Source organism: Lemur catta, chromosome 24, assembly GCF_020740605.2.
Source record: "Lemur catta isolate mLemCat1 chromosome 24, mLemCat1.pri, whole genome shotgun sequence".
NCBI lineage: Eukaryota > Metazoa > Chordata > Mammalia > Primates > Lemuridae > Lemur > Lemur catta.
In genome coordinates this window covers 2,456,252-2,468,588 of record NC_059151.1, presented here as the reverse complement: position 1 = coordinate 2,468,588, position 12,337 = coordinate 2,456,252, and the positions used below count along the sequence as shown (strand labels likewise).

Genomic DNA, 12,337 nt, shown 5'->3' with positions numbered 1-12,337 from the left:
CCCGAGGACAAACCGAGCGGCACACGGAGAGTCGGACAATCAAGGTTTATTTGCTGGCGGGCTCAGAGGGGCCTCGCCACCAAATTCTGAGCCCCGTCTACCCGATTTTTCCCACTTTTATTAAGTTGGGGTGGGCCGAGGGGTGGGGTCGCAGGTGGCTGATGCCCGCCAGGTGATAGGTTAGTATTATGCTGATGCACCAGGTAATAGGGTAGTTGACCCGCCAGGTAATAGGTTTAGTGTTATGCTGATTTGCACCAGGTAATAGATTAGTTGATGGACCAGGTGATAGGTTAGTATTATGCTGATGCGCCAGGTAATAGGGTAGTTGACCCGCCAGGTAATAGGTTTAGCGTTATGCTGATTTGCACCAGGTAATAGATTAGTTGATGGGCCAGGTGATAGGTTAGTATTATGCTGATGCGGGTCCTCCCTGAGTGGTGGGGGTCTCAGGTGACTGCTGTGCCAAGTGATAACTGGGGGTTTTCCTTATCAATAGCACCTCGCACAGTACTCAGCCTATAGTAGGTGTTTAATACATCTTTGAATAAATAAATAAATGAAACCTAAAGTGATTTACCCAGTGGAATAGTCAGTAGAGCCAAGACGATGGAGTCCCACTGAGTATTATTAAGGATACAAATGGCACTGCAGTCACCATGGCCAAAATAAGTGACTTTAAATTAGAAAAATGTATTCGACTAGTGTGAGCATCAGCTCACAAAGAGGATTTGTGGGTTTTGATTTTTCTTTAATTCCCTTCTGCCCTACAGGATTCCAGATTTTGTCCCTGTTGCCTTTTCCCGTCACTGCTCAACTTCCACGGGGCACCGCCCTTTTTACCTGTTCTCTCCCCAAAAGCATTGCCTTTCCACAGACTGCCTTCTCGACTGCCACACACACTTTACATGCCTGCCTGTAAACAACGCTGTAATCCTCTAAGATTCTTTTTTCGGTATTTGTATACGTAGGTAGGCTTTCTCTCTCTGGAGGTGATTTTATTTAATCTTAGACCCCCTGTTTCCCTCTTGTCTTGTTCATGTAGTTTTTTTTCTCAACCCCACCTTGATTTCTGCAAACACTTGGAATAGGCACTCAAGAAATTGGTTCTGCCTGCCTGAAGTTGGTGGATTTTTTTAAACAAGTAATTTGAGACTGATGGTGCTCTCTGTATTCTGTGAATAATAATGCTGACACACTGGTGTTGTGTGGTTTACTTATTATTCTTGCTTTCAGAGGATGTGTTAGGAGATTTGTTTTTACATGATTATCATTACTTAGCTCCTGGAAAGCTTACCTAACTCCATTTTAATCTCTTTTTTTATAATGCTGTGCTTTATCAAACTGGTGGAGTATAATTTTTCACTTTTACTCTGTTTCAAGATGGTGGTTTCCCCTCTGTGATTTTGCTAAATGTTTTATTATAAAAATTTTACAACAGAAGTAGGGCAAATACTTCACCCTTACATATACAAAACCTAGATGCAACAAATGCCAATATTTTATTTATTTTTAGAAGAAAGAGGAAAAATCATTATCCAGGAAATAGTCATTGACATCTTCTACATACCAGGTTTAGAGATGCTTTTTTTGCTCATGTCGCTTTTGAAATTAACCATTTTAACTTTAGAAGCTTGATAAAACTTTTCTTTGAAATACTGGCAGTTTTTTTAAAGCCTACTAAATTTCGAGGAATAATAAAACGCATACCTATAAAGGAGAACATTTTCAGGAGCTAATTAAATTTTTGCAAAATTATAGATTAGAAGTTAATTTTTAAGTGGCTGAGTCTTCAATAAAACAAATCTTTGAGAGTATTAAAGCTCCCGTTATTTTTGGTATACTAAATGCAGGGATCAGCTAAAATGGTCTGAACTAAATGCCTCAGCTTCATTTACTATAATCGCTTGTTCTTAAGTGGCCATTTTTCAATCTCGTTATCAGTTTTAATGTCTAGATTACTGATGTGTAAGGATTCAGGCATCCAACAGATAGTGGTAAAAATGTTGGTAATTCTCTAGCAATGCGTATTGTGTCCTTACATCTTGATTTTTTGTTGCAGATGCTGTTGCAGGAGAAAGCAGAGGCTTTGCAAGAAGAGGTGGAAGAATTACTGAGAGTCCCTTCCGACTTCCCCGATGCTGTGGCTCCTTGCACTGAAAAGGCATGAAGCTATCTGAGGAGCATTTTCAAATATGAATTATTTATTGTACATATACTTTATTAAAGATTCCTTATACTTTATAAACAAAAAATATATTTTAATTATACACTGAGAACTGTGGATACTGTTTGAATATACCTCTCACCCATAATTGCAATAATCTTCCCACTAATAACCCATCTTTTTCAATACTCACACATTGTTTCTCTGCTCAAAACTCTATGGTGTCCAACCCATGGAGAAGCAGGAAAATAAAAAATAAAAATTAAAAAAAAAAAACTCTATGGTGTCCATCACAAAATGAAATGCAAACTTCAACATATCCCAACCTACCTTTGTAGCCAGATCTTTTGTTATTCTCTTACCCATTTCTTTCATCAGACTGGACTACTTGAAATCCTCAGAATTTTTGCTGTGATTTTCAAATTCTCTATTTCCTAATTGCTTTATGTTATTCACAGTGCATGGAAATTATCTTTAAAATCTGTCGTATACTTCAAAGGTCAAGTAAAAATGCCCAAATGGTATCTCCTCTATGAAATATTCCAGGTTCATTCTCACGCCCACCCCACACCTGGGTGCTCTTTCCCTGCTGTAAGCATCACGGGCCTGTCATTTCTGCCCAGGTCTCCTTTCCTAGTTTATAATTTCTAGGGCTCAGACCTCCGTCTTTGCATGCCACACAGCACCTACCATGCTTCCCTGCACACAGTAGAAACCTCAGCGAAGAATGAATACTGCCCAAAATCAACAATTTGAAGATTTTCTTCAATATTGCCTCTCCCTTCTCCCTTTTCATAATTACAGCTCAAATGCAGATGATACCTGTGCAAGAAAAAAGGCGATCACTACTGACCTGGTTTGATTAATGTTCTACCCATTTGTCTGAGAAACATCTATTGGAAACTTTGCAGATAGACCCACAGTCTCACTGGGTGCCAGGCAGGTGGGAGGAGGGTCGGAGGGGGATGGCTAAATTCACAACTAACGGGTGCGGAGCGGAGTGCACTGTCTGGGAGATGGGCACGCTTGTAGCTCTGGTTTGGACAGTGCAAAGGCAATATATGTAACCAAAATGTTTGTACCCCCATAATATTCTGAAATTTAAGAATAAAAAAATAAAAATAGATCCACAGTCTAATTTCTTTGTGCCTTAATATTTTAAACCATTATAATATAGTAGCCATTTACTTAGTCCTTTCTATGTGCCAGGAACTGACACCAAGATTCACCGTCACCCACAACCTGTCCCCAGTGCCTGTAGCCCCTTGTCAGTCACACCAGGACCTGCCCCAAGGCAGGTGGCTGCAAAGAAGAAGCACTTCAGCGTCCGGCCCATCATCCCGGAGCAGAGAGTGGAGAGATTTTTGGCACACCCGCTAAGCTCACATTTAGACACTAGACCTTCTTTTGTGTTTCCTTGCTCCCTCTTTTTTTTTTTTTTTTGAGTGTTTGTAATATTCACCAACAAATTAACTAAAGATCCTGTCCAGACTTGCTCTTTTGCTCAGGCCTGTGTGTGTTGTGGTCTTCCAACTGCCACCAGCAGGACTAGAGGTGCCGTGACCAACCCATCTGGGCACAGCCCTCCAGGCCGACCCCGTTGGGGACACTTCCCATGCAAAGAGAATTGTGCTGGAAAAAGTAGAGGCTGCAGCCAGACAGCCAGATTCTGCCGAGCATCTGTTCAGGCAACGAGGGCGGCTCCCACTCCATTGAGGAAGATGATGAAGTTCCGGTGGCTGCATGTGGTCACAAAGATCACGCTGTTGGTGACATCCCTAGAGTCTGCTTGAAGGGTGTCAAAGTAGCCAGCGTCTCTCTTTTGGCCCTTTACAAAAGGTGAAGAAGAAAAGAACAAGATCATAAGTTCTGATGATGCAAACGTGGTAGTAATATATTTTCACAAAAATATATTTAACTATTTATATTTTACATAGTTTATGTTAAAATATGTTGGAAAGTGAATTTTAAAAAATTAGCCAAAGAAAATAGAATCGCATTGTATTTTTCATATAATTCTTTTCCATTGTTGTGAAGAGAATACATCATCATGACTCTCCGTAGAAGGTACAGAGGAGACCATGCAGAACACTGTAGGTTTTTCATATTCTCCTGCCTGTGTTGATTGATCTCCAAAGTTACTTTCGAACAACGTGCTCAGCACTAACTTAGGACTTAGAGCTGAGTGAACCCATCGGGCACAGAGCTCCTTTATACTCCTGAACCTTGCAGAAGAAATCGGAGCCACTCACCAGAAAGTATCATCCACTTCCTGTTCCTATATATTAAGAAATAGCTTTATATTACTTGCATCAGTGGATTTTTTTTTTTAGTGTTTTAATTGTGCACTTACATGTATCAGAAAAGCTATTCATTTTTCCCAGGGATCAATAGAAACGTTCTGAAAATCAGCAATTGCCTTCATCTTTATGGGATGATTCTAGAAATTATTATTATTATGTTCTTCCATTTCTGGGAACATTACCATTTAGAGGATTAATGGTAATTAGTGCAAGGCACAATATGGTGTATTTAACAAAAGATATCATTGATGTTATTCTATTTATTTATGTCTACTTTTGTAAATGCTGTACGATATTTCCATTTGGTGACATTGGGTAAGTATGGGCAGGTAGACTGGGGGGTGTTGCGGTGTCTTTAAAGAGTGGTGGCTTCTCTGTAGCCACATGCAGTGGCCTGTTCTCGTCCTCACTCCCTCTGACCTCTCTGAAACGGCCAGTGCTGCCAGTCAGTCCCACGCTCTTCCTTCTTAGGTGCTTGAAAAGGACTGATTCTCTTCTCTGTCCGCAACTCCACACCTCTATTTGCACGGCTCCCCCTCTCGGGCACATGCCTGACAGTCCTCACCCTCCTCCTCTTCATCATAATTAGAGGAATAAAAGACATCTTGCTGGTCATCAATGCCAAACTCCTTCCCCCAAATGACCTTTCCCTAAAGGTTTCCATGAACACTCAGTGAGGCTCTCATATGTACGTGCTCCCGGCCGGGGCTCTAGGAGACGGGACCATGAATCAGAAAACCTGGATTTAAGCCCCAGATTTATCCACCCCTTGCGTGGGCCCACGGCGCTTTTCTTCCCAGACTTCCTTGCAGCTGGGTTCTAGACATGAAGATCACACCAGTGAGTGGCATGCACATCGCTATTTGCCACCCGTGTGACCTGGATATGTCCAATTTTTCTGTACCTCAGTTTTCATGTCTGTAAAATGGAAATAATAACAGCATCCACCTCCTAGGGTTTTTACGAGAAGGAAGTGAATCATGCAAATTGCTTAGCCTGGTACACAGTGTTAATAAATGTTAGCTTTGTTATAATCACGCTGCTGTCGCTGTTGTCCTTTTGGAGGTGGAGTGAGGCAGAGGCTGTCTTCCCTGCTGTGCTGTCTCCCTCCGGCACAGCAGGGTCCTGGTGTCCATCCTTAGCTTCCTGGTTTCCAGAGGCAGCTGTCCTGGATCAAGGTTACGGGGGTGTGTCCTGAAGTCAATACGTCCTGCTTCAGCCTCTGACTCCCTGCGGAACCGATTCTGCCATCTGTTCTTGAGAGTCAGCCCAGAGCCAGCCGAGAGCCCTGTCTTCCAGCCCCGTCAGCAGTTCTGTAAGTGCTTAATCACCTTTTGAAATACATGGAGGGTGGCCAGGCGGGGTGGCTCATGCCTGTAATCCTAGCACTCTGGGAGGCCGAGGCAGGAGGATCGCTTGAGATCAGGAGTTCCAGACCAGCCTGAGCAAGAGTGAGACCCCGTCTTTACAAAAAATAGAAAGAAATTAGCTGGACAACTAAAAATATATAGAAAACAAAATTAGTCAGGCATGGTGGCACATGCCTGTAGTCCCAGCTACTCGGGAGGCTGAGGCAGGAGGATCGTTTGAGCCCAGGAATTCAAAGTTGCTGTGAGCTAGGCTGATGCCACAGCACTCTAGCCCAGGCAACAGAGCCAGACTTTGTCTCAAAAAAAAAAAAAAAAAAAAAGTTTACGAGGACATCAAGGAGAAATTGCAATGTGGCTATTTCTATGCATGTTCGGTTGGTATTTCAGGTGAACTTACCGTACACTTGATTTGTTTCGAGCTGGGAATGGAAGCCCTAACACTGTAGAACCTAATAGAACTGTTCAGGCAATGATCCTTCTTTCACTTAAGAAGATTGCATTATTTTTCTCCTAAATAAGTTCATTTTTTTAAAGATTCATATTCCATGACTAATTTTTAGTAAATGGCTTTTACTTCTTAGCCAAAGTTCTTTGGGTTGTAAGTAAAAGAAACCCAAGCAAAGTGACCTAGGAGCAAACAGAGGCTTGATTGTAAACTGTGGGGTGCTTCATAGATTCCAAAGATAGGACGTGCACTCGACGCACAAGGGACTGGCTACCGGAATGAGAAAGCTGTCAGGAACCAGCGGCTTTGTCTCTCCCGCGCTTCTAGGCCTTTATCTACCTTTGCTTTGCCTGGCACGTGTCATCACCTTTCTCTTTCTGCAGACGGGCTCTCTGCAGACGTGTGGTGCAGGATAAGGGCTGCACTGTGACAGTAGCCTCAGAACCCCGTGCATAGGCCTGGCATTTGCATATCAACAGGCGCTCTCTAGCCTCTCTATGTCTCAATTTCCCAGAAAGCAGTGACCAAGCTTAAATTAGATTCCCATTCTTGTTCAATCAACTGCGGCCAGGAAACACTGGCCACCACATAGTGCAAATTTACCACGCAGAGTCAACTCTGCGGACGGGTGGGAGGAGAAGTTCTTGGAGACGCAAAGAGGAGGCCAACACACCATAGTATGTGGGTGACAATATCGCAGGGAACAAAGACTATGTAAACATTAATGTGAAATTAATATAACTGTTCAACTGTCTGCATATAGGAATGTCATGACCTTCACATTTAAAAATTAATACTCTTTGCATATGAATATGTACAGTTGGCCCTCCATATTGACTAACTGGTCCCATTCGACTGAAAATATTCAGAAAAAAAGCAAGAAACAATAAAAACATGGCAATACAACAATTAAAAATATGAATAAAAAATAGTATAACAGCTATTAATAGAGCATTTCCACTGTGTTGGGTATTACAAGTAATTTAGAGATGATTTAAAGTAGATGGGAGGATGTTCGTAGGTCATATGCAAATACTACACCATTTTATATCAGGGATTTGAATATTCATGGATTTTGATATCCATGAGGTCCTGGAACCAATCCCCCATGGATACATATATGTGTTCTCATATAGCAACTTGAAATAGCTCACATTAGCTCAGTGTTTTTAGTGTTCCCCTTATCTAAGCAATATGATATGGCCACTCTGAGAATATCAAAGTAACTAGAAAGTTAATCAATGAGATAAATAAAAACAGAATTCTAGATGTTGCTGGGTGGTTAAATCGTGCTGAGGATGCAAAGTGGGCAATTTGGAAGGGGAGTCCATTCATTCCAGCCACGAGGGCACCATTTAAGGAATTATTATTCTGGTAAATGAGCATAAATAGGACCCCAGTGACTGAAAAATTTGAGACTGCTTCCAAAAGCTGTACTTTTGCACCCAGGGAGTGCAAACAAGAATCTGGGTGGAATAAATAGCCAGATAAATAATGCGAAGGCAGAGAGCCCGGGCCAAGGTGGAAGCCACATTTGGGAGATCAGGTGATGATGGCAAGTGTTAGAGTGTGTTTTACAGAAAGGTGATGATAGCAAATTGATTGTCATGGGGCTTTGACATTGAGGTGTCAGTATCTAGGGCATGTGAGGTATGAATTCCCAGGTAAATTCACAGCTCAATCTCAGGTAAGCTTGGGACTGAGACCAAGAAATGGCAAATATGAGGTTTGGACAAAAGGAGCAGAGTGCTGTTCTCACTTGGTTCCCGGTATCCCTGATTTCACAACCTGCCCTCCTCTCTGCTTATGTAAAGATCTCTCCGGTGTGACATATACATTGACCGCAAGGTTTTTTCTACGAGTGATTTTTGTGCACACAAAGTTATTTTCATTTTAACAATTAGCATTCAGAGGGTTCAAAACCTACTTATTTCTGAAGCTTTTAAGAAGTCATAGTTTTAAAAACATATAATTCTCTTTATAAATCCAGACAATTTCAACATTCACTTTAAAGAAGCATTTCTAATTTAATTGAGTAAATGCCCTTAAGTGTTTACAACTATATTTATACATTTAACATATTTGATTTTCCTCCCAAGTACTGTTTAAACAAAAAAAACTGGGCCAGGTGCAGTGCCTCATGCCTGTAATCCCAGCACTTTGGGAGGCTGAGGCTGGAGGATTGTTTGAGGCCAGGAGTTCAAGACCTGCCTGGGCAAGACCACAAGACCCCGTCTCTATTAAAAAAAAAACCAAACTTCTCCATGTTCTTAGATATGTTAATATCTAATAATTTAAACTTATAACACTTCACCTTAAAAATCATGAGTTAAAGCAATTACTCAATTACACGATTAAGAATTACGAAGCTATAATAGTACTCTGATATGCCAAATTCTCTTAAACATTTCCATATCAAATATGTACAGTTTTTTTAACTGCAAAATAGTCACGTATGGCTGTGATTCTCCTAAACACGCCTATACTTAATGCTTTCTGGAGTTGAGAGATGCTTACCCACCAAGAAAAAGATTATGTCAATCCACACTCTTTCTTTCTTTCTTTCTTTTTTTTTTTTTTTGAGACAGTATCTTTCTGTCACCTGGGCTGGCGTGCAGTGGTACCAAGGTACCATCATAGCTCAACTGCAGCCTTGAACTCCTGGGCTCAAGTGGTCTTCCTGCCTGAGCCTTCTGAATAGCTCGGACTACAAGCATGTGCCACCACACCCGGCTAATTTTTCTATTTTTTGTAGAGACGGGGTCTTGCTATGTTGCTCAGGCTGTTCTTAAACTCCTGGGCCAATCCACACTCTTTAGGGATTGCTTTCTCAGATGCTTGAGAGTTGCAGAACAACCAGACATTAGGCCTGGAGTGCAAACCTCCAGGACAGCTTTTCTCACCACCCTGACCTAAGTCGAGGTCCCTTTTGTAATCACTATAGTTTTTTGTGCCATAACTTAAAGAGGGCATGGTCACTTGCAGGACTGAGTTATGCACTAGGCAGGGTGGCTCAGTGCCTGGAGCCCATAATACTTTTAGGTGCCCCCAGTATGTATTAATTTTAATTTCTTTTAAAATCAGAAGAAAAAAATCTAATGAAATAATAATGAACATATGTATTACTGAATCCAGCTTGGATTATATTCATCTGTAGACCAATGCGGTGATAAAATATAATTTCTAACACTTTTTCCTACAAAGGCAAAAGGACCCAACACTCATGAAAGTCAGGATGGGCCCCCGTCCCCTCATCCCTGGGGGTAAGTCTTGTTAGGACCTAATTTCTTACATCAACTTACAGAACTCCGACACCCCACCTAGACTGAACCATCAAGCCAGTGCATTTTCCATTTCTTTGGCTCTTCAGATATTTACATATCCGAATTCACAGAATTCTGCATTTAAAAAAATTTTTACTATCTTGAAGGGCACGCAGCCCTCATAATGTTAAAATGCTATTCAATTCGCAAAAATTTGAACAGTCATTTCATAAAGGAACCTAATCAAATGGCAAATAAGCACATAAAAAAACATCATTAGTCATAAGAGAAATGAAAATTAAAACCACAATGAGATAAGATTATACACTCACTGGAATGGCTAAAATTTTAAAGACTGGTAACATTAAACGTTGGTTGGCGGAAAAAGTTTTAGCAGTTTCGTATCAGCCCTATGACCCAGCAGTTCCACTCCGCGCTATTTCTCTAGAGAAATGAAAATATAGTTCTACAAATAGACTGAGATAAGAATGTTCTCAGCAGCTTTGTTCATAGTAGCCAAAAAATGGCAACAGCCTCAAACCAGTAGGAAAATGGTATATTTGTACAATGGAAACCACTTAGAAAAAAAGAAGAAAGAAAGAACTCAGATACACACAACAGCGTAAATTAATGATTAATTTCAAAAACTTTACACAAAAGGGTATGTAACGTGTGATTCTTCTTCTCTTTTTTTTGAAAGTTCTAGAGCAAGCTAAACTAATTTATGACAAATGAAGTCAGACAGTGGTTGCCTCTGGGGATGGGGACAGGGATTTACTGGGAAGGGCTTGAAGGAACTTTCTGGAGTGATAGAGGTTTGGGTATATGCATGTGTCAAAACTCATCCAATGTTGCACTGAAGATTTGTGCATTTCACTGTAAGTAAATTGTACCTAAAAGCAAAAAGAACCATAAACAAATGTTGAACTCTAGTTAATAGTATGAATGTTGAAGTCTTTAGGAGTAAAATATTCCCATGTCTGCAGCTTATACATATTGAAATGTGTCAGGCCAGGCGCGGTGGCTCACGCCTGTAATCCTAGCACTCTGGGAGGCCGAGGCGGGAGAATCGTTTGAGCTCAGGAGTTCAAGACCAGCCTGAGCAAGAGCGAGATCTCGTCTCTACTAAAAATAGAAAGAAATCATATGGACAGCTAAAAATATATATATATATAAAAAAAATTTGCCGGGCACGGTGATGCATGCCTGTAGTCCCAGCTACTCGGGAGGCTGAGGCAGGAGGATCGCTTGAGTCCAGGAGTTTGAGGTTGCTGTGAGCTAGGCTGACGCCATGGCACTCTAGCCCAGACAACAGAGTGAGACTCTGTCTCAAAAAAATAATAATAATAAAATAAATAAATTAAAAACAAGATGGATTGATGAATAGATAAAGGATGGCTGGATGGATATACACATAACAAAACAAACAGCAAAATGTTAATTATAGAATCTAGGTAGTAGTTATGTGGGTGTTCACTGTATAATTCTTTCAACTTTTCTCTATGTTTGCCATTTTTATAATAAAATGATGGAAAAAATAATGACCAATTGATACAACTTTTAAGATTATTCTATAGACATATATCAGATGGATTAAAGACTTAAGTGTAAGACCTGAAACTGTAAAAATTCTAGAAGAAAACCTAAGAAAAACTCTTCTGGACATTGGCCTAGGCAAATAATTTACAATTTAGACCTCAAAATCAAATGCAACAAAAACATAAATAGACAAATGGTACTTATTAAATTAAAAGGCTCTGCACAGCAACAGAAATAATCAAGAGTGAACAGACAACCTACAGAATGAAAGAAATATTTGCAAACTATGCATTTGACAAAGGACTAATATCCAAAATCTACAAGGAGCTCAAACAACTCAACAAGAGAAAAACAAATAACACCATTAAAAAGTTGGCAAAGAACATGAACAGACATTTTTCAAAAGAAGACATGCAAGTGGCCAACAAACATATGAAAAAATTCTCATCATTAATCGTCAGAGAAATGCAAATTAAAACTACAATGAGATATCATCTTATACCAGCCAGAACGGTTATTATTAAAAAGTTAAAACATAACATATATTGGTGAAGATGCAGAGAAAAGGGAATGCTTATACACTTTTGGTGGGAATGTAAATTTCCTCTATGGAAAACAGTATGGAGGTTTCTCAAAGAACTAAAAATAGAACATTCAATCTAGCAATCCCACTACTAGGCATTTACCCAAAGGAAAAGATATATCAAAGATAACTGTACTCGTATGTTTACTGCACCACCATTCACAGTAGCAAAGAAATGGAATCAACTTAAGTGTGCATCAGTAGATGATTGGATATAGAAAATGTGGTGCATATATACACATACAAACACACACACACACCATGGAATACTAATTTGCTATAAAAAGAATGAAATCATGTCATTTGCAGCAACATGGATGGAACTGGAGCCCATTATCTTAAGTGAAATAACTCAGAAACAGAAAATCAAATACCACATGCTCCCACTTATATGTGGGAGCTAAATCATGTGTACACACGGATGTTGAGTGTGAAATGATAAGACGTTTCAGACTCAGAAGGACGGGAGGGTGAGGGGGGTGAAGAGTGAGAAATTACTTAATGGGGACAATGAACACTATACCCCTAAATCTACAAACATTTAAAAAAAATTTTAAAGACCTTGTTTTAAAATAAAAAACAAAATACACAGAGACAGATAGATAGATAGATGGTAGACGCCACATACCTTTCACTCAGCAAGTCTGCTTCAGCAACTTAATCTAAA

At 40.2% G+C, this 12,337-nt stretch overlaps 1 protein-coding gene across 3 annotated transcripts in view; it reads left to right on the top strand.

Moving 5' to 3' along the window:
- Window positions 1-2,279, top strand: part of HELQ (helicase, POLQ like) — a 34,508-nt gene extending 32,229 nt beyond the window's left edge. For all 3 annotated transcript variants that reach the window (XM_045536690.1, XM_045536692.1, XM_045536691.1), the window contains one exon: window positions 2,063-2,279. In XM_045536690.1, coding sequence (XP_045392646.1) covers window positions 2,063-2,170 — 108 coding nt within the window. In that variant the 3' untranslated portion in view covers window positions 2,171-2,279. The remainder of the gene's footprint in view (window positions 1-2,062) is intronic.
- The last annotated feature ends 10,058 nt before the right edge of the window (window positions 2,280-12,337 follow it).